General features: G+C 35.5%; 1 protein-coding gene across 1 annotated transcript; it reads left to right on the top strand.

Moving 5' to 3' along the window:
• The first annotated feature begins 208 nt into the window (after positions 1 to 208).
• Positions 209 to 3,334, top strand: LOC140841237 (receptor-like protein kinase ANXUR1). The gene has a single exon (XM_073208510.1). The coding sequence runs from the start codon at positions 560 to 562 to the stop codon at positions 3,173 to 3,175; it is 2,616 nt and encodes an 871-aa protein (XP_073064611.1). The 5' UTR covers positions 209 to 559; the 3' UTR covers positions 3,176 to 3,334.
• Positions 3,335 to 24,640: the final 21,306 nt, after the last annotated feature.

Genomic DNA, 24,640 nt, shown 5'->3' with positions numbered 1-24,640 from the left:
TTTGCCTTGTATTTATATCTGTTTATATAAACATATTTTATTTGAATTAATGGACAACGAGATGTGCACTATATTTATGATTCAAATTTACTATAAATTTGAATTCCCATGAAATCTTTAGCCAAAATAGTAAATGGTTGGTTCATATGGCTTTTAATGGATTCCCAGTCATTTCATAACCAACCTCAGACCTTAACTCCCCTCCCTCCGTTTTCTTTCGGAGTTTCCCACCTCACCTACCACGGAATCTCAATCAACCTAAGACAGAAACACACGATTTTCACAAAACCACGTGCACAAAAAATACACAGAAAAATAAATTTGTATCCACAAGTCTAATTTTTCTAGCGTTTTCCCTATATTTGAGGTCGCTGGAAATCCTCAGAATCTCCCTCCATGCACGCCAAGAAATGGCTTAGCTCAAAACCGTAATTCTCAACGAGAAAAAGAAAAGGTTAATAATAATAAAAAATTTCCAGGCGTGCAGGAAAGCATCGTCCCCTGTTTTTGTTCCTGCGGAAACTCTATTTTCCTGTACGCCAGATTTCTTCATGCAGCCATGATAGTGAATTTTCACATACTTGTCTGTGTTCTCAGTCTGTCTTTTCTGAATGTAATCCATGTTGCAAGCAAAGGTCCTCCTGCATTAGTCTTGGACTGCGGCTCTTTGAACGTCGGGAACGACTCAGATGGCCGGGCTTGGGATCCGGACGCCAAATACCTCTTGCCAGGGGACAAATCTGTCACTGCCAATGCTGAAATCCAGGACCCTTCATTATCTTCTCAGGTTCCATACATGACCGCTAGAATTTTCCAATCCGAAGCATCATATCAGTTTCCCCTCCAGAACTCAACCTCTCGCACCTTACTTCGTCTCCATTTTTACCCATCATCCTACCCAAATCTCAACATTTCAAATTCATATTTCTCCGTTCTAGCTGCAGGGGTCACCCTGCTGAACAATTTCAGTGCTTCTTTAGCTGCCGAGGCTCTTTCTCAAGCTTATTTCATCAAAGAATATTATCTTGCCCCGTCAGAATCTCCCACACTTAAGGTAACATTCAAGCCATCTGACACCCAGCCCCAGGCTTTTGCATTCGTCAATGGCATTGAGGTGATTTCTTCACCCAGTTTATTCGATCAGGACCCGGTACTAGCAGGTTCGGTTGGATCGGGAAACGATTTTGAATCTGCAACAACGGTACCCATTGGCACCACAAGCATGGAGACAATGTTCAGGTTGAATGTGGGCGGGCAATACATCCCTCCAACAAATGATTCTGATGGCCTTTTGCGGAGTTGGTATGATGATAGCCTCTATATTTATGGTGCTGGGCGAGGAGTTGCCTTGACGGCAAATACTACAGTTAGTTACAAAGGTTTGCCATCTTATATGGCACCATTAGACGTGTACGAGAGTTACAGATCCATGGGTGCCTTTGTGGATGTAAACAAAAATTCTAATTTGACATGGATTTTCCAGGTAGATCCCAATTTTATGTACCTCATCAGATTCCATTGGTGTGATTCTGAGATGACTAAACCCAACCAAAGAGTTTTTGATATTTTCATAAACAACAAAACTGCAACAACTGAGGTAGATATATATGCCTGGACCCATTCTACGGCAACTCCAACCATAAGAGATTATGTCGTTCAAGTGAACAATAAGAGCGGCGATCCGCAACTTTGGGTGACCCTTCATCCGTCTGACAAAACTAAAGCTGAATTTGCTGATGTGCTTCTCAATGGATTGGAGATATTCAAGCTCAGTGATAATGCGAAGTCAAATCTAGCAGGTCCCAACCCCACCATTTCGGACATGATGAAGAGTTATCAGGAAGCTCTATTAGCACCTAAGAGTTATGAATCGTCAGATAAGTCGAGTAGTTTCACAGTTCTGATTACTGGAGCTGCAGGAGGAGCCGCAGCATTTGGGGTGGCCGCAGCTGTATTTCTAGTGGCCTACAAGAGGAAGAAGAGGATCCATGGAGTCGATACAGGTTCGAGTTGGCTGCCAATTTCTTGGAATTCCAATTCCACGACAGCCAAAACTTCCATGTCAGGCAGAAGTCAAGGCGGCACTGCCATTTCATCAGACGCAGCTTGCAATTGTCGCTACTTCACCCTCACAGAGATTAAAAATGCCACCAAAAATTTTGACGAGTCCAACGTCATAGGGGTTGGTGGGTTTGGCAAGGTGTACAAAGGTGTCATCGATGGGGAAAACAAAGTGGCCATTAAGAGATCGAATCCATCTTCCGAGCAAGGAGTGAATGAATTCCAAACGGAAATCGAGATGCTTTCGAGGCTGAGACACAGGCATTTGGTCTCACTGATTGGCTTCTGTGAAGACAATGGAGAAATGATCTTGGTTTATGATTACATGGGGCACGGAACGCTGAGGGAGCATCTTTACAAAGGAAACAAAATCACCCTCACATGGAAACAGAGGCTGGAGATATGCATCGGGGCTGCCCGAGGGCTCCACTACCTGCATACGGGAGCCAAGTACACTATCATTCACAGGGATGTCAAAACGACAAACATTCTCCTGGACGAGAAATGGGTCGCCAAGGTTTCAGATTTCGGGCTGTCGAAAACAGGGCCTAACATGAACAAAGGCCATGTCAGTACTGTGGTGAAAGGAAGCTTCGGCTATCTGGATCCTGAATATTTCCGAAGACAGCAATTGACAGAGAAGTCTGACGTATATTCATTCGGAGTAGTTCTTTTTGAGGTACTATGCGGTAGGCCAGCTCTGAACCCAAACCTTCCAAAGGAGCAAGTCAGCCTTGCTGATTGGGCTCAACGATGCGCAAAGAACAAGACCATTGAAGAAATCATCGATCCTCAACTCAAGGGAAAGATTACTCCGGAAGGCTTGAAGAAATTCGTGGATACTGCGGAGAAATGCTTGTCTGATCATGGAGTCGAGCGCCCTTCGATGGGTGACGTGCTGTGGAACCTAGAGTTCGCACTTCAGTTGCAAGAAAATCCCGAGGGCGGAAGAAACACTGCTGCCCCAACAGGTAGTGTGGATCTAGACAGCGTGGAAGAAGGAATTGATCACAACAGCCTCATCGCCATGCACCGGAATACCTTAAGCCTTGGAGACGACATCGACAATACTGACAATGTTTTCTCACAGATTGTCAATCCAAAGGGCCGTTGAATGAATGATATGGAGGAACCAAAGTGACAAACTATGTGATGTACAACTACTCATTGCATTATAGTTATTTTATTTTGAACTTTATTGTCTCAAGTAAAGAAGGAAACATGTATAACTGAAAACTGGACACAAAACATAAATATTCAATGTTGTTCATATCATATTATAGCCAACTTTTCTGTCAAGTCATCAATATAAGTGTTCAGGATAAAGGGATTCTTTTTCAACACTTGATCTCTCAAGTTTTAGAAGGATTGAATCTCTGGAGTTGATGGTATATTGAAAGCAAATTGGGGATGTGATTTAGATTCCCATTGTTCTAAATGGATCAAGATAGTTCATGATCTTAATTAAGAATAAATTTGTATCCCAATACCACCATTCCAAATTTAGTACCAAACAAAAATTCATTAGGCCAAATCAAATATTTCCCCCTTGGAATACCCTTACTCGAGGATCTTGGATCCTCTACTTTACACAATACGGTAGTTGGATCATATGGACTCTACATAAGGCCTACATGACCCACATGATCAAACGACAATGATATGCACAACTCCGAATGCAAACAACTTATCTATTATCTATTATATATTATTATTTGTTGAAAAATAATTTAAAATGTGTGTATTGAATATTTGAATGTTGAATATTTGAATGTTGAAAATAAGAGTTGTAAATATTGAAAATTAGTGTGTGATGATGTAGGTGATGATGAATTTTATTTTTGGATTATGTGTAAAGAAACTCTATAAATAGATCTCTCATTTGAGAAGAAAATCACAATTGAGTAGAGAGAAAAATATTATAAAGTGTGTAGTTTGGTAAATTTTGAGAGTTTGAGATTTTTACTTTTTACCATAAATTTTTACTTTTTCACAACACGTTATCAGCACGAAGCTCTAAAAGTCCTACATACTTTTCCAAGCTCCGAACAGAAGAAAAAGGTAACAAAAGTAATAATTTTTATTTTACTGTTATTTATTTATTGTGTATATATATTTAATATATAATATAATGTTATTATTAATAATAAAAATAATTTTTCAAAAACTTGTTATAAATCCTGGGAGGATGTTAAGACGACATTCCACACTCCCGGCAAGGAATACGACAAGTATAAAAGCCTATACGATTTTTAAACAAAATAAATTATGACACTCATTATAATATTATGATATGATATACATAATTATTTAAACATGTCTAATATTATATACATCATATTATTACCATAAAATTATACAAATACATACATTTATTTTTTGTACATCAACGGTCATAAACGGCAACAAACGGCTAGTTTTTGCCCTATAAATATCATCTCACAAACACATTCAATCAATCCAACTTTCTCTTCTTCTCTAAAAAATATTCTTCATCAAATTTTTCGAAGAAAAAAGAAGATGGCTTTCTCAAGGTTATTTTTAATTATTTTGGTTATCATACTCACGAGTCTTGTATTTATCGGAGAATATCCTCCTCGTGTGTTTTCTTTATTTTTAAAAATGCTTGTAGTTGTTGTTTATCCATTACTTTGTATTGCAATATTCATTAACTAATAAAATGTATCGTAATTTTTTTTAGTACCACCATGTCAAATTTAACAAAGCTCGAATTTGTTGCGCTCGACATCACGGGAAAGAATTATATGCCATGGACTCTAGATGTAGAAATGCATCTTGAGTCATTGGGTCTAAGCGAGACTATTAAAGAAAATGACATATGTACATCACAAGAAAAGGCAAGAGCCATGATATTTTTGCGTCGACATCTCGACGAGGGATTAAAATGTGAATATCTGACTGAAAAAAATCCCATGGCTTTGTGGAAAGGATTGAAAGAAAGATTTGAACATATAAGGGAAGTTATACTTCCGACCGCCCGTGATGAATGGAATATGTTAAGATTCCAAGATTTTAAGAAAGTCAGTGATTATAATTCAGCGATGTATCGAATAATCTCGCAGCTAAAATTTTGTGGACATGAGGTCACAGAATCTGAGATGCTTGAAAAAACATTTTCCACGTTTCATGCATCAAATATTACTCTACAACAACAATATAGAGTACGTGGATTTGCGAGATATTCTGAGCTCATCGCTTGTCTTCTTGTGGCGGAAAAAAAACAACGAGCTATTAATGAGAAATCATCAGTCCCGACCCACTGGATCAACAGCATTTCCAGAAGTAAATGATGTAAGTAAAAATGAATTTAAACCTCGAAACCAAAATCTAATTCAAAGACAAGATTTTGGTCGAGGTCGAGGACGAGGTCGTGGACGTGGTCGTGGACGTGGAATTGGCCGTGGTCGTGGTCGAGGCCGTGGTTTTGAAAACAATAGAGATAGTTATTTTTATAACTCATCTCAAAAGAGCGTCCCAAACCATCCACCGAAAAGGCATCATGAGAATACAAGTGTTAATGAGAATCACTCAAAAAGATATGAAAGTTCTTGTTACAGATGTGGTACTCCAGGACATTGGTCCAAAGTTTGTCGAGCCCCTGAGCACCTTTGTAAACTTTATAAAGAATCATTAAAGGGGAAAGAAAAGGAGACCAACTTCACTGAACGCAGTGACCGTTTGAGTGATTCAACTCATTTTGATGCTGGTGATTTTATGAATGATTTCTCTGGAAATGATCAACATGTTGGTGGGATAGAAATGAACAATTTTGATGCTGCAGATTTTCTCAATGATTTTTCTGAAAATGAACAATATAGTGGTAGAATATAAATGTACAATAATTTGTTTTTCATGTATTCATATAATAATGTTTTATTGTACAATTATGATATGTGTTATATTTATATATGTATTGTCAGTAATTTTATTTCATTACATATTTTTTTGAAGTTCAAATATGGAAAATGCTATGAGCAAAACTGAAGTTTGCATACCCGATAGTGGTACAACGCACACTATCCTCCGAGATAAAAGATATTTTTTGGAACTAAAACCAACAAAAACAACGGTGAATACAATATCAGGTCCTGTAGACTTGATTAAAGGATGTGGTAAAGCACAATTTTTGTTACCTAATGGTACAAAATTTTTGATCAATGATGCTTTATATTCACCACAATCGAAAAGAAATTTGTTGAGTTTTAATGATATATATTCCCATGGGTATGATACTCAAACAATGAATGAAGGGAATGAGAAATATATGTGTCTTATCACATATAAATCAGGAAAGAAATATGTGATTGAAAAACTATCAATGCTCCCTACTGGATTGCATTATACACATATAAGTCCTATTGAATCAAACATGGTAGTTGATAATTCTTCGATATTAACCAATTGGCATGATCGATTGGGACATCCTGGTTCAACAATGATGCGAAGAATTATAGAAAATACACATGGTCATCCACTGAAAGACCAGAAGATCTTTCAGAATAATAAGTTTCAATGTAAAGCATGTTCTCTTGGAAAACTTATTATAAGACCATAACCAGTCAAAATCCAAACTGAATCACCAATGTTTCTTGAACGTATTCAGGGTGATATTTGTGGACCAATCCATCCACCATGTGGACCATTCAGATACTTTATGGTATTGATTGATGCCTCCAGCAGATGGTCACATGTATGTTTATTGTCAACTCGAAATGTTGCATTTGCAAGATTACTTGCTCAAATAATAAAATTGAGGAATCAGTTTCCCGATTATACAATCAAGAAAATTAGACTTGATAATGCTGGTGAATTTACTTCCCAGACTTTCAATGATTATTGTATGTCTATGGGAATCATTGTTGAGCATCCTGTTGCTCATGTACATACACAGAATGGATTGGCTGAATCATTGATTAAACGTCTGCAAATGATTGCTAGACCAATGATTATGAAAACAAAGCTCCATATTTCTATATGGAGACATGCAATTTTACATGCTGCTTCATTAATTCGCATCAGACCAAGTGCATATCATAAATACTCCCCATTACAGCTTGCATTTGGTAAAGAACCAGACATTTCTCATCTGAGAATTTTTGGATGTATGGTGTATGTGCCTATTGCACCACCACAACGAAAGAAAATGGGACCTCAAAGAAAGGTTGGAATTTATATCGGTTATGATAGTCCATCTATCATTCGATATCTTGAACCTCAGACAGGCGACGTGTTCACAGCACGTTTTGCTAATTGTCATTTTAATGAGGAAATCTTCCCAATGTTAGGGGGAGAACAGAAACATACCGAAAAGGAAATTACATGGTATGTATCATCATTGTTACATCTGGATCCAAGAACAAAACAATGTGAAAAAGATGTACAACAAATTGTACACTTGCAAAGAATAGCAAATCAAATACCAGATGCATTTGCAGACACAAAAGGGGTAACTAAATCATATATACATGCTGCAAATGCCCCTGCTCGAATTGAAATTCCAAAGAAACAAATGGAAGATACTCATGATGTCATTAAACGCCTGAAGCGTGGAAGGCCAGTCGGTTCCAAGGATAAAAATCCTCGAAAAAGAAAATTCATAGAGAAACACGATGATCACAAAATAAAGAATGATGTTTCTGAAGAAACACATGATGATCACAAAATAGAGAATGGTGTTCCTGAAGAAAAACATGTGATGAAAATGTTCTGTCAGAACCACAAACTGACGAGAATCATGAAATCTCTATCAATTACATTAATACTGGAAAAATATGGAACCGAAAAGATATAGATGAAATTGATGATATATTTTCTTATAATGTGGCAATCGACACCATAAATGATAACGAAGATCATGAACCAAAATCTTTTGGTGAATGTAAAAATCGGCAGGATTGGATAAAATGGAAAGATGCCATCCAGGTTGAATTAGATTCGCTAAATAAACGTAATGTTTTTGGACCTATAGTCCTTACACCTGAAGGTGTAAAACCTGTTGGATACAAATGGGTTTTTATTCGAAAGCGAAATGAGAAAAATGAAATAGTAAGATATAAAGCTCGACTTGTTGCACAAGGTTTTTCTCAAAGGCCTGGAATTGATTATGAAGAAACGTATTCTCCTGTGATGGATGCAATTACGTTTCGGTATTTGATTAGCTTGGCGGTATCTGAAAATTTAGAAATGCGTCTTATGGATATTGTTACAGCTTACTTATATGGATCACTTGATAGTAATATATATATATATGAAAATCCCTAAAGGATTTAAGATGCCTGAAGCACAAAGTTCAAAACCCAGGGAATGTTATTCTTTGAAATTACAAAGATCATTATATGGGTTAAAGCAATCAGGTCGAATGTGGTATAATCGACTAAGTGATCACTTGATGAACAAGGGATATGTAAATAATTCAATATGCCCTTGTGTTTTCATTAAGAAAACAACATCCGGATGCGTAATTATTGCTGTATATGTTGATGATTTAAACATCATTGGAACGAAAAAGGAAATTCAAGAAGTTGTGTCATACTTGAAGGAAGAATTTGAAATGAAGGATCTTGGAAAAACCAAGTATTGTCTGGGTTTACAAATTGAACAAAAAGAATGCGGAATGTTTGTTCACCAGACAAATTATACAGAAAAGATCCTTAAACGTTTTAATATGGATAAAGCAAATCCTTTAAGTACTCCAATGGTTGTTAGATCATTAAACATAGAAAAGGATCCATTCCGTCCATGTGAAGATGATGAAGATATTCTTGGTCCAGAAGTACCATATCTAAGTGCCATTGGTGCCCTTATGTACCTTACAAATTGTACAAAGCCTGATATATCTTTTGTCATGAATCTGTTGGCAAGATTTAGCACATATCCAACAAAGAGAAACTGGAACGGAATTAAACATATATTCCGTTATCTACGTGGAACGACAGACTTGGGACTTTTGTATTCAAAAGATGCTAATCCAAGTATAATTGGTTATGCTGATGCTGGATACTTATCTGATCCACACAAGGCACGTTCCCAAACTGGATATGTATTTACTCATGGAGGCACTACAATATCTTGCCGTTCACAGAAACAAACGCTCGTAACAACTTCATCAAATCATGCCGAGATTATTGCACTACATGAAGCAAGTCGTGAATGTGTGTGGTTAAAATCAATGACCCAACATATCCAAATTTCATGCGGATTATCATTCGATGAGAAGCCTGTGATACTATATGAAGATAATGCTGCATGTGTTGCCCAAATGAAAGAATGATACATAAAAAGCGACAGAACTAAACATATTCCTCCTAAGTTCTTCGCATTCACCAAGGAGCTTGAGAAGAATAAATGTATTGATGTTCGTCACATTCAATCAAGTGAAAATTCATCAGATCTCTTCACAAAGGCACTTCCTACGTCAATATTCAGAAATCACATATATAATATTGGGATGCGCAATCTACGAAATTTGTGAAGAATTGTTCATGTCAACATCAGGGGGAGTTTACGTGACTGCACTCTTTTTCCCTTACTATGGTTTTTATCCCAATGGGTTTTTCCAAGTAAGGTTTTTAACGAGGCAGTACAAAAACACGTAATGAAGACATCATCGTATCAAGATCATCATCACAAGGGGGAGTGTTGAAAAATAATTTAAAATGTGTGTATTGAATATTTGAATGTTGAAAATAAGAGTTGTAAATATTGAAAATTAGTATGTGATGATGAATTTTATTTTTGGATTATGTGTAAAGAAACTCTATAAATAGATCTCTCATTTGTGAAGAAAATCACAATTGAGTAGAGAGAAAAATATTATAAAGTGTGTAGTTTGGTAAATTTTGAGAGTTTGAGATTTTTACTTTTTACCAAAAATTTTTACTTTTTCACAACATTATTATTATTATTATTATTATTATTATTATTATTATTATTATTATTATTATTATTATTATTATAAAAGTGTGAGTTTTCATTGTTTATTTATCATATTGTCCTTGTGTCGTATGTGTTAATTATTAGAGGCATGAATACATTTGTCTTTTGATAATCAATTACCACATACAATTAATGTTGTGTGTTTGTCTATATATATTCTGCATCTATTATTATTTATTATATTTTATTTTACTTACAAATACTAGCAAATCAAACTATATTGAATAAGAGACAGATTCATGGATTTAGGGATTGTAATTGGATTTTTTTAGATATACAACAAATTATTAGAGGCATGATACATTGTCTTTTGTAATCAATTATCATATACAATTAATGTTGTGTGCCATATACAGTTAATGTTGTGTGTTTGTTAGAGATGTCGGGCAGGTATGGGGCGGGTTTGGCTAAACCTAAGACCCTCCCCATGAAAAAACATCGACTCATTACCCGCCCCACCACGGTTAAATATTTTTCGGACCCACCCCGCCTCGAATACGAAACGGGGTCGAGTAGACTCGAGAGACCCGTGTGACCCGAATTTTTTTATTAAAAAAAGTAATATTTCTTCTCACATGACTGAATTATGAAACAGACGATTATCTAAATATAACATTGTGGAAAATTAATTCATGTCTTCGACCACACTAAATAATAACACACAAAATTTTTTCACGACATAAAGAATTACATAAAAAAAAAGAGTTACTAGCTCTCCAAAAAAATCTGGACATCCCCAAAAATAAGTTATAACATAATTTAAACAGATCAATATAAAATCAGCGAGTAGGCAATATTTAAGTCTGCTAAGATAAGGACCAACTATTCTTCCACTATTGTTAAAAGTATATTCAAATGCAACAGTTGACATAAGAATAACTATGATCGTTATGGTTGATGCGAGCTACTAAAAAAATGAAAAATTAATAAAATTAAAACCCTAGAATATTTATATCCACATATATGGGGCGGGTATTATAGGACCAATGACTCACCCCATATCATGACGAGTCTGGAAAATTGGACCCGAGACCCGCCCATGACCCATTTAGTATGCCCAAACTCACCCCATACACGTGGGTCTCTTGCGGGTCTTGGTAAAAACCCGGACACATTGACATCTCTAGTTTTTGTCCATATATATTCCGCATCTATTATTATTTATCATCTTTTATTTTAATTACAAATACTAGCAAATCAAATTATATTGGATAAGAGACAGATTCGTGGATTGGAATTGGATTTTTTAGAAATACAACAAATTTTTTATCACTATATGAATTATTGGATTAATGCGTTATATATACCCGCATAAACATACTTAGAATATTGTATGCATAATTTCCTTCTTTTTCTTTTTGATTATTTTGTTTTGCAAGTTAGACGTGTACCTAACTTATTGAAGAAAATGTAATAAAAAATTAAAAAATTATCGAAAGGCAAGGTAACTGGGGATTGATGAAATGTTAATGAATGATTTATATTTCTCTAACCCCAAATGTTTTTGGGATGCCGCTAATAATCAACTATTATATTATATTATATTAGATTTATATTATTATAAAAGTGCGATTTTTCATTGTTTATTTAGCATATTGTCCTTGTATCATATGTGTTAATTATTAGAGGCATGGATACATTTGTCTTTTGGTAATCAATTATCATATACAATTAATGTTGTGTGTTTGTTCATATATATTCCGCATATATTATTATTTATCATTATTGTTTATTTATCATATTGTCCTTGTGTCATATGTGTTAATTATTAGAGGCATAGTTACATTTGTTTTTTGGTAATCAATTACCATATACAATTAATGTTGTGTGTCATATACAATTAATGTTGTGTGTTTGTCCATGTATATTCTGCATCTATTATTATTTATCAATTTTTAGTTTAATTACAAATACTAGCAAATTAAACTATATTGAATAAGAGAAAGATTCATGGATTGGAATTGGATTTTTTTAGAAATACATCAAATTGTTAGAGACATTGATACATTTGTCTTTTAGTAATCAATTACCATATACAATTTGTTGATGATCGAAGTTGAGTTTAGAAGGGGGGTGAATAAACCCTGCTCTTTTTTTCTTTCTTTTGATGAGGTACTAAAATCCTGTTAGAGATAATAGTTTATCTTGTTGCGTATACCTTCACCTAGATTACAATTATAGGTGCGGAAACAATCAGATTAAGTAAGTGAAAGACAATAATAACAGTAGGCAGTAGTTGTTTATGGAAGTTCGAAGATGAAATCTTCTACGTCTCCCCTTCTCCTGTTTCCAGAAGGTATAACTAAAAGACTTTGGATATTACAGTACAACTCTTGTACACACCCACTTCAGAAGGACTTACACCTTTACCTACTGAAACTCTTAGTTACTCGAATAAAAAAGAATGTGATACACAAAGTTCTGAAAAGACTCTTTTCAGATTACAAGCTCTTCCTGATAAAGTGTAAGTGTTGTAAAAGATTGTGAAGAGTGTAAGAATCATTTAGCACAAGATGATCTTCAAAAGATCAAATATTTGCTATGAAGCGTGTGCTACTTTTCTTTGTGTTGAACTCAAAGTTATCAAGGAATTTCGAGGTTGTCTTGTTGAGTGAAATAGCGTTGATCCTTGAAAAGATATTATGCGTGGAGTTCTTTTTCTGTAAGGGTTTGTTCCATGTATATATAAGCGTATGAGTTCCACGTTTATGATCAGAAGATGTCTTCAGATTTCTGATAGAGTCAGCTTTATTACCAAAAAAGGTTCCTGCAGAAAAACTATAAAACAATCAGTCATGTTTTATACTAAACTCAGTAAAGTGAATTAAATGACTCCGTATAGTATTTAATGCTGCAATTAATACTAGTACTTGGTAACTTTAACGGTAACATTTAAAGTAGTCATGTTAGGCAACATCTTCTACTGATTCTGTTTTTCTATCATTTCTACTGCTTTTATTTTACTAGACTAGTAGCTTCTGATTTTCTTGTTGTCTACTGTTTTCTTAAAGAGTGCTGCTGGTCTGCTGGTTTTTATTTTCATCGCCACAATTAATTCATGTCTATCAATTTCTCCCTTTGTGGTGATGCCAAAACCTAAACAGTAGGAAAGCGTTAAATAACAGATAATCAGTTAGCAAAATGATAATATCAATGAAATTAACACAATAAATTGTCAATCAGTTCCAATGTCCCTGTAAATGACTTCTTCATCTTGAGGATCCTGAAATCTTTTATCTGAAGGTTCAGCTTCAGCTTCTGATTGCCTTAGTTCTGCTTCAGATGGTCGTTTTTCTTCCCCCTTTTTGGCATCAGCGGCAATCACATGGGCCATAAGATCATTCATTCTTCCAGACAAGTTTTGAATGCCATTGGTTAACATCTCCAGATACGGAGCTTGAGTAGAGATACGATCATTGAGAGTAGTGAGAGATTGAGTTTGAGAATCAATCTTGGCATCCGTTACTTCCATAGACGTGGAAAATGATCGAATGAGATCATCATGCTCGGTGAGCCGAGTGAGTATATCAGTTTGAGCAAGCACGATGTGACTATGATTTCTCGATACAGCTTGTCTAAAAACAATGGTTTCAGCATACATTTTCTCCATGGATTCCGCCGTGTTATATATGTGTTTGCTCATTCGTTCTCTGAAGGATTGAGCACCAGTAAATTCTTATATGCTTTCACAGGACATCCGCTTGACTAAATCAGACATGTTATTGAGTTCCCTTTGCAGAACGTCAATCTTAAACTCCAAATTGAATGTTTTTGATTCAGGTGAGGGTGTTCGCGCAAGCAAACGTTGCCTCATTTCAGCAGCGCGAGTGTTTGTGTGAGTCTGAGCAGGATCAGTGACAATCAGCGCAGTAGAGACTTGATTGGTGTTGAGGGAAATGGTATCCATCACAGCAGTAGAAGGACCAGGGTCAGCAGAGCTTTCATCTGCAATAACAGAGACAGTTGGTTCGGCAGCAATTATTGTAGGAACAACCTCTTCATCAGGAGCAATCAAGTTGGAGACCAAGTTCTATTCTGTTGGAACAATGGCAGTAGGTGAAGCTGATTGTTCCGCATTTATGGGTTCAGATTGCTGATGCAAAAGAACTTTCATTTCTGCTTGATGAGCAGCAGAAAATTTCTCTAGATTGGGCAAAAGAGATATAGCATCTGATTCTGCCATATGTTGTTCTGCGGTTGGAGAGGGTGATTGTGGCAATGAAGTAGCTGGAACTGCTTCCTGAGTAGTAGTGGTCGTGGGAACAATTGACTCAATGACTTCTTCAACTGAAGCCAGTTCACGCACAGATAAAAGAGATGATGATTGAATAGGCCTTGTTGGTGATGCAGGAGTACTGAGAACAGAAGCTTTTGGTGAAGCTATAGTCCGTTCCTCAACTGTCTGGATCTGTTGAAAGTCTGGAACAAGGCCGACTTGTTATTCAATTGGCTCGCCAAAGCCCTTTTCTTGATCAAGAAGTTGCTCACTCATCTGTTTCAATTTGTGAGTTAGAATCAGAATGACGTTTTTATCCTGAACAGCAGTAGGAATTGTAGGATCAAAATTTGATTTAAGAGTTTTCAGAACCGATTCCAAGTTCTGACATTTCAACTGTTTGAGGATGTAGCTTCTTCTACGGAAGGCCTCGATTACATTTTCTGTTTTGGCAATCTGAAAGACCCTCTTCTCAGCGTTCATTATTTTCCCATATGATCCTTTCTTCTTGAAGTAAGCAAAAGAATGAAAAATTCGGACCTTGTGCAACTCGTCTAAGAAATTCATGTCATCATTGGCAGAGCTTTCTATTTCTGCCAAATGAAGATCAACACCTGTTGTCACAGTTGTTCTGAGTCCAAAAATTTGTGGTTCTTCAATCATCTTTCCTTTGCCTTTGTCGGTTGATGAAATAGGCAAAATGGGTCGAAATGCAAAAGACCCACTTGTTGGTTCTCGAATCACTATTCCAGACGTCGGTCTGAAAGTAGAAGCAGTATATGTTGCTGGAACAGATGCAGCAGCTTGCACTGAAGTAGGAGCAGTGGATCGTGCAGATGGAACCACTTCTGGAAACACCTGTCTGAGTGGCACTTTCTCAATTTCAGAAATTGCTGTTGTCTTCTTGATTTTAAGAACAGTCTGTGCTTTCTTTTTGATTGGAGTTGGTAGGGTTGGTTGAACATCAGCAGTAGACTCTTCTGATACTGTTTTATCAGAATCAGTAGAGACGTTCACTCTTTTCCTTTTAATCTTTCGTTGAGGTTTCTGAGCCTCAGAAAGAGTCTCTCCAATCTCCTTTTTCAAAGCAACAAATTCAGTCACGGTTGGCTTGGGTCTCAAAGCGAGTACATTCTCATCATCAATCATTGTTACCGAAACAACATCCTGTTCACTTGTAGAAGAAAAACCAGCATCCTTTAGCATTGTGCTGATCTGAACAGCAAATCCAGAACTTTTCTTGATGACCATGTCTTTCATGATTCTGAATATGAAATGACTCCAATCCACTTTAGTTCCCTTAGTGATGACAGCCATCACTTGAACTTTCTCCTTTGTTAACTTGTCAAACGTGCTAGCTTTGACTAATATAGCTTTCTCCACAATATCAGCCAGAATTTGATATTCCATTTTGAGTAACTTTTTGTGGCAAGAAGGAGACAATCCTTCTCCAGTGGCTGAGAAAGTGCTGAGAGCAATAGACATTTCTAGCTTGGAAATATCAGATAGTTCAGAAGTACCTGAAAGTGGGAGGAGGAAAGTTGCTCCCAATAGTGCGGCATCAATGGATATGGATGCATCTCCTTGAGAGTGAACGATCTTTCCTTCGTGCACAGTTGCCTTAGCGTAGAAATCCAGGAGAGCATTTTTGTATATCACAGCCGGTGCTTCCAAGAATTTTTGAAGTCCTGATTTCTCAAGGACTTGAAACATTTTAACAAGGTTCTCATCTTTGACATTGAGAACTGAAGCAAAGTTGACTTGATATGCATTAAGAGTGTATGCTCCGGCCATTTCTCTATTGGAGAGCTGACCGCTTGATTGGCATCTTGGAGAGTTTACGTTAAAACAGAAGTGAGAAATGTACGCCCCTGTTTCTATTATCTTTAATGAAATATTATGTCTACTGATTGTCTTTATTGTTCAGCTTTTACCTTCTGCAAAATTAAAAACTGAATAATCACAGAGGAAAAGTTAAGCCAAAATATCAGATAATGATAAATAATCAAGTTAAATCTATCAATCCAAGTGTATTTCGAAAGTAAGAAATCTTATTCTCAGGCAGAGGTTTTGTAAAGATATCTGCTGTTTATTGATCAGTAGAAACATATTCCAGACAGATGTTCTTCTTCTGCACATGATCTCTGATGAAATGATGTTTGATGTCTATGTGCTTCGTTCTAGAAGGAAGTACTGGATTTTGTGTGATTGCAATGGCACTGGTCACAGAAAATAGGTGATTCGAAGGCTTGAATTCCATAGTCTTTTAATTGTTGGTGAATCCATAATATTTGAAGCAGCAGCTTCCAGCAGCTAGATATTCTGCTTCTGCAGTAGACGTGGCTATGGAAGTCTGCTTTTTGCTAAACCAGGAGATCAACCTGTCACCAAGAAATTGACAAAAAACACTTGTGTTTTTCCTATCCAGTTTACATCCTGCATAATCAGCATCTGAGTATCCAATAAGATTAAACGACGAGTCCTTGGGATACCAGATGCCTACATTTTGAGTATCCTTAAGATATTTTAAAATACGTTTTGCAGCAATATAATGTGATTGTTTAGGGTTTGATTGAAATTTCGCACAAATACAAACAGCAAACATGATATCTGGTCTACTGGCAGTAAGGTATAACAATGAACCAATCAAACCGCGATACTGAGTTACATCTACTGGAATTCCACTTTCATTTTTATCAAGTTTAATAGATGAGCTCATTGGAGTAGAAGCAGCAGAGCATGCTTCCATACCGAACTTTTTCAGAAGCTCCTTGCTGTACTTGGCTTGATTTATAAAAATTCCATTATCAAGTTGTTTAATCTGTAATCCTAAGAAGAATGTTAATTCTCCCATCATGCTCATTTCGAATTTATCCTGCATCAATTTTCCAAACTTTGCACACAATTTGGGGTTAGTTGACCCAAAAATAATATCATCAACATAGATCTGCACTAAAAGTATATGCTTATTTTGACTAAAGTAAACAGAGTTTTGTCTACTGCTCCAATTGTAAAGTCATGATTAATAAGAAATTGCGATAAAGTGTCACACCACGCTCTAGGTGCCTGTTTTAGACCATATAATGCTTTGTGTAATTTGAATACATGATGAGGTGAGAAATGATCGATAAAACCTGGAGGTTGTTCGACGTAGACTTCTTCTTGTAAGAGACCATTCAGAAAAGCACTCTTCACATCCATTTGATATACTTTGAAATTTTTGAAAGCAGCAAAGTCTAAGAATATTCTGATAGCTTTGAGCCTAGCTACTGGTGCAAAGGTTTCATCATAATCTATTCCTTCTTCTTGTCTGAAACCTTGAGCTACCAGTCTTGCTTTATTTCTGATCACTGTGCCTTCTTAATTGAGTTTGTTTTTGAATACCCACCGAGTTCCAATGACAGCTTGGTGAGATGATCTAAGTACTAGAAACCAAACTTCGTTTCGTTTGAATTGATTCAGCTCTTCTTGCATAGCTTCAATTCAACTAGGATCCAGAAGAGCTTCTTCAATTTTTTTTGTTCGTCCTGAGAGATAAAAGCAGCATGCATGTATTCATTAATCATTTGCCTTCTGGTTCTCAAAGGCGCTGCTGGATTACCAATAACCAATGATAGAGGATGAGATTTTCTCCAAATAAAAGGATTTAAAAGGATATCTTCCTGATTTGATATGTTGAGATTGTTCTTGACGGAACCAGTAGTAGGTTCTTGAGTGTCTTCTGCTGGTATTGGCGGATCTAATGTCTGTACCTCTGGTTCCACTATCGGAATGTCTGGTTCTGGATTTTGAAGATCCTTGATGTTTGCTTCTACATCATCTTCACTGTCTAGTTCCAACTGGATCCTGTCTAGCCTGTTACTTAAATATGACATGTTAAATATTTCAGGAGCAATGCTGTCTTCATCGAAGACAACATATATCGACTCTTCAACATTAAGAGTTCTATTGTTGAAAATTCTAAAGGCTTTGCTTTCAGCAGAGTAACCAAGAAATAGTCCAGCATCTGATTTTGAGTCAAATGCAGTTAAATAATTTTTGCCATTATTTAGTACAAAACATTTGCTACCAAACACATGAAAATAAGATATGTTGGGTTTAATCCCTTTCCATATTTCATACGGAGTTTGATTGTGCCTTTTGTTGACCATAGTTCTTTTTGCGTGTAACAAGCAGTGTTAATTGCTTCAACCCAGAAGCGCTGAGAGATGTCTGCATCTGCTAGCATTGTTCTAGCTGCTTCTTTTAGAGTTCTATTTCTCCTCTCAGCTACTCCGTTTTGTTGAGGTGTTCTAGCAGCTGAATATTCATGATGAATCCCCTGTTCATCCAAATATAACTCAAGATTTTTGTTAGTGAACTCAGTACCCCGATCACTCCTGATTTTAATGATGGAAGAAGATTTTTCATTTTGAATCTTTTTCAGAAGCTTGATCAAGAGGCTACTGGTTTGATATTTTCCTGTGAGAAATATTACCCAAGTGAATCTAGAGAAATCATCAATAACAACAAGAGTATATTTCATTCCCCCTAAGCACATGATAGGGATTGGACCAAAAAGATCCATATGCAGTAATTCCAGACATCTTGAAGTTGATTGCTATCTTTGTTCTTGAAACTAGATCTTATCTGTTTCCCAAGCTGACAAGCAGAACAAACATGATTTTTAACAAAATTAATATCAGGTAAGCCATCAACTATATTCTGCTTTTTGAGATGATTGATTGACTTGAAATTCAGATGATTCAATTTCTTGTGCCATAGCCAGTGTTTATTACTAAGAGAGGCAACTAAGCATGTAGGAGTGTTGACATGATTTGAGTTCCAAGAGACTCTGTAGGTGTTGCCTTCTCTCTTTCCAGTTAATACAGTAGTTTCAGCAGAATCTCTTACTACACACGAGTGCTACTGAAAAGCTACAGAATAGCCATTATCGCATAGTTGACTAATGCTAATTAGATTGTAACAAAGGTTGTCAACTAATAACACATCATTAATGGTTATGTTACCATGGATAATCTTACCTTTACCCACGGTTTTACCTTTTGAGTTGTCTCCAAAAGTTATCTTTGGTCCAGTGCAACTCATATCTCGGAAAGTAGGTTTTTCTGTCCAGTCATGTGTCTGGAACATCCACTGTCCAGATACCATGTAGAGTTACTGATTTCTGTTTTCTTCTGTTGTTCCTGCAAACACAGATTTTAGTATCTGGTACCCAAATCTATTTGGGTCCAAGCCTTATCAGTCCTTTGGGGACCCGCATTTGTACAATTTTTGTACTTCGGGTATCCATGGAGGTGTGTGCAACAAAGGGTCTGTTATTTTTAACATTGTGCATCCTAGTATGTTGTTCTTCCCTTCTGTTTCTGTTGTCCAGCCTGTATCTCTTCTGAACAGGTTTAGAATTGTAGTACTGGTAGTTTTTAACCTTCATAGGAGGTTGTCTTCCTGAGTTGAATCCTCTTCTGATTCTAGAACTCTGGTCAACTTTTTTCTTAGGTTCAACATAACCCAGACCATAATGCATTCTTCTGTTCATCTGATTTTCATTCCTTTCTACTGAAGCAGTAGGTACTTCTGGTTTCTGTACCACGCTGGATTTCACAAAGTGAATATACTTCCCTTTGCACATATCCAGTTTTGGCTTAGTATTTGTTTAAGAGGTGCCTTCATTATTACAAAATCCGAGACCACTCCTGTCTCCAGATTGTTTTTGTAACTCTTGCATCTTTTCCAATGAATAGAAGACTTGTTCCAAGCATTTACCAGTAGTGATAACTTCTGGTTTTCAGAAAGCATCTTCTGGTAATCTGCTTTTGCTCTTTCATTCTCTGTTTTTAATTTACTCATCTCAACTTGTAAATCATTATAGCTGTCTACTTGCAAGCAAGTTAACTTACTGTTCTGATCTTTTAAGTTCTGATTTTCGATCTTAACTTCTTCGAATGATTGAGAAAGTCTAGAATACTCTTCTAACATGTCATGTAATGCATTAATAAGATCATTTCGTGTGAATTCGTTAGAATCAAAATCAAATACCTCGACATCTGTGTCTGCCATGAGGCATTTAACTTCTTCTGCATCACTGTCAGTGGAATGACTTTCTGAATCAGATGACTCAGAACTGGAGTCCGCCCATTTGGATTTGCTTTCTTCAGCAATCATTGCTTTACGATCTCTTCTGGACTTTTTGTCATTCCTCTTGTGATCCTTTCTCTTCTGGTCATCCTTCTTTGGTTTAGGACAATCAGCAATGAAGTGACCTATTTTTCCACAGTTAAAGCATCCCGTATCACCAGATGGTGAATCTTTCTTGAAGTTACGATTGGGACCCTGATAAGTTCGATGGTTCTTTTTCATGAACCTGGAGAATTTCTTTACAAACAAGGACATAGCATCACTACTGATTTGTTCAGCAGTCTTCTCCAATGTACTGTCAATGATCACAGTGGGTAATGCTTGAGGTAGAGCTGTAGCAGCAGTAGAAGAGGTAGTGGCAGTAGCAGTAGCAGCAAGAGCCTTGGTAGGTAGACTTGAAGGCTCTTCTCCACTTCTTACTTCCAATTCGAACTCGTATGCTTTCAGATCTGCAAACAAGTCGTGCAGTTCCAACTTGTTTAGATCTTTGGACACTCTCATAGTCTTTGTTTTTACATCCCATTCTCTGGGTAAGGCTCTCATTACCTTGAGGGCTATTTCTCTGTTGCTATGCTCTTTGCTCAGAGCTGTTAGCTCATTTACCAAGCTACTGAATCTTTCATCGAACTCATTTAGAGTTTCACCAGCTCTCATTTTTAGATTTTCGAACTTCTGCATTGCTACAGACAATTTGTTTTCTTTCGTTTGCTCATTTCCCTCACATATCTGGATGAGCTTTCCCAAATATCTTTTGCAGTAGAACACATTTTGATCTTGCTAAAGGTGTCCTTGTCGAGAGTATTATATAATATATCCTTTGCAACATTATCAAGGTTGGCCTTCTTCTTATCTTCGCTGGTCCATTCATTTCTTGATTTTTCAACCATCTGTGGTGCACCCTCAGTAACAACAACAGCTGTGTTAGGCTTTAATATTTTTAATGGACCATCTGTGATGACATACCACATGTCATGATCTTGTGCTGCAAGATGAGCTTGCATTCTAATCTTCCAATCATCAAAATCTTCCTTAGAGAACATAGGGATCTTGCTAAAGTATGCCATCTGTTGTAGTTTTTCACGAACAAGAATGACCTGCTCTGATACCAATTGTTGAGGATCGAAGTTGAGTTTAGAGGGGGGTGAATAAACTCTGCTCTTTTTTTCTTTCTTTTGATGAGGTACTAAAATCCTGTTAGAGATAGTAGTTTATCTTGTTGCGTATACCTTCACCTAGATTACAATTATAGGTGCGGAAACAATCAGATGAAGTAAGTGAAAGACAATAATAACAGTAGGCAGTAGTTGTTTATGGAAGTTCGAAGATGAAATCTTCTACGTCTCCCCTTCTCCTGTTTCCAGAAGGTATAACTAAAAGACTTTGGATATTACAGTATAACTCTTGTACACACATACTTCAGAAGGACTTACACCTTTGCCTACTGAAACTCTTAGTTACTCGACTCAAAAAGAATGTGATACACAAAGTTCTGAAAAGACTCTTTTCAGATTACAAGCTCTTCCTGATAAAGTGTAAGTGTTGTAAAAGATTGTGAAGAGTGTAAGAATCAGTGCACAAGATGATCTTCAAAAGATCAGATATTTGCTATGAAGCGTGTGCTACTTTTCTTTGTGTTGAACTCAAAGTTATCAAGGAATTTCGAGGTTGTCTTGTTGAGTGAAATAGCGTTGATCCTTGAAAAGATATTATGCGTGGAGTTCTTTTTCTGTAAGGGTTTGTTCCATGTATATATAAGAGTCTGAGTTCAACGTTTATGATCAGAAGATGTCTTCAGATTTCTGATAGAGTCAGCTTTATTACCAAAAAAGGTTCCTGCAGAAAAGCTATAAAACAATCAGTCCTGTTTTATACTAAACTCGGTAAAGTGAATTAAATGAATCCGTATAGTATTTAATGCTGCAATTAATACTAGTACTTGGTAACTTTAACGGTAACATTTAAAGTAGTCACGTTAGGCCACATCTTCTATTGATTCTGTTTTTCTATACTTTCTACTGCTTTTATTTTACTAGACCAGTAGCTTCTGAATTTCTTGTTGTCTACTGTTTTCTTAAAGAGTGCCGCTGGTCTGCTGGTTTTTATTTTCATCGCCACAATTAATTCATGTCTATCACAATTAATGTTATGTGTCATATACATTTAATGTTGTGTGTTTGTCCATATATATTCTGCATCTATTATTATTTATCATCTTTTATTTTAATTACAAATCCTAGCAAATCAAACTATATTGGATAAGAGACAGATTCATGGATTTAGGAATTGGAATTGGATTTTTTAGAAACACGACAAATTTTTCATCACTATATGAATTATTGGATTAATGTATTATATATACCCGCATAAACATACTTAGAATACTGTGTGCATAATTTCTTTCTTTTTCTTTTTAATTATTTTATTTTGCAAGTTAGACGTGTAACTAACTTATTGAAGAAAATGTAATAAAAAATTAAAAAGTTATCGAAAGGCGAGGTAACGAGGGATTGATGAAATGTTAATGAATGATTTATATTTCTCTAACCCCAAATGTTTTTGGGATGCTGCTAATAATCAACCATTATATTATATTTATATTTATTATTATAAAAGTGCGAGTTTTTATTGTTTATTTACCATATTGTCCTTGTATCATATGTGTTAAATGTTAATTATTAGAGGCATGGATACATTTGTCTTTTGATAATCAATTACCATATACAATTAATGTTGTGTGCCATATACAATTAATGTTGTGTGTTTGTCCATATATATTTCACATCTTTTATTATTTATCATCTTTTATTTTTAATTACAAATACTAGCAAATCAAACTATATTGGATAAGAGACAGATTCATAGATTTTTATTATTTATCATCTTTTATTTTTAATTACAGGCAAAAACTTGTGTGAGACGGTCTCACGGGTTGTATTTCTCTTATTTGGGTTATCAATGAAAAAGTATTATTTTTTATGCTAAGAGTATTACTTTTTATTGTGAATATGGTTAGGGTTGATCCGTCTCACAGATTAAGATCCGTGAGACGGTCTCACATGAGACTCACTCTTAATTACAAACACTAGCAAATCAAACTATATTGGATAAGAGACAAATTCATAGATTTAGGGATTGGAATTGGATTTTTAGAAATACAACTTCATGAATTTAGGGATTAGAATTTGATTTTTTAGAAATACAACAAATCATTTATCACTATATTGAATTATTTGATTAATGTGATATATACCCACACAAACATACTTAGAAAACTATGTGCATAATCAATTACCATATAAATTAATGTTGTGTGTTTGTCCGTTGCGAGTTTTCATTGTTTATTTACCATATTGTCCTTGTATCATATGTGTTAATTATTATAGGCATGGATATATTTGTCTTTTGGTAATCAATTACCATATACAATTAATATTGTGTGCCATATACAATTAATATTGTGTGTTTGTCCATATATATTCCACATCTTTTATTATTTATCATCTTTTATTTTTAATTACAAATACTATCAAATCAAACTATATTGGATAAGAGACAGATTCATAGATTTAGGTATTGGAATTGGATTGTTAGAAATACAACAATTTATGGATTTAGGGATTAGAATTGGATTTTTTCGAAATACAACAAATATTTATCACTATATGAATTATTGGATTAATGTGATATATGCCCGCATTAACATACTTAGAAAAATATGTGCATAATCAATTACCATATACAATTAACATTGCGAGTTTGTCCATTGCGAGTTTTCATTGTTTATTTACCATATTGTCCTTGTATCATATGTGTTAATTATTATAGGCATGGATACATTTGTCTTTTGGTAAACAATTACCATATACAATTAATGTTGTGTGCCATATACAATTAATATTGTGTGTTTGTCCATATATATTCCACATCTTTTATTATTTATCATCTTTTATTTTTAATTGCAAATACTAGCAAATCAAACTATATTGGATAAGAGACATATTCATAGATTTAGGGATTGTCATTGGATTTTTAGAAATACAACTATTCATGGATTTAGAGATTAGAATCGGATTTTTTAGAAATACAACAAATTATTTATCACTATATGAATTATTGGATTACTGTGTTATATATACCCGCATAAACATACTTAGAATACTGTGTGCATAATTTCTTTCTTTTGCTTTTTGATTATTTTGTTTTGCAAGTTAGACGTGTACCTAACTTATTGAAGAAAATGTAATAAAAAATTAAAAAGTTATCGAAAGG

This window comes from Primulina eburnea, chromosome 9, assembly GCF_022965805.1.
Source record: "Primulina eburnea isolate SZY01 chromosome 9, ASM2296580v1, whole genome shotgun sequence".
NCBI lineage: Eukaryota > Viridiplantae > Streptophyta > Magnoliopsida > Lamiales > Gesneriaceae > Primulina > Primulina eburnea.
This window is presented reverse-complemented; position numbering and strand designations above follow the sequence as displayed.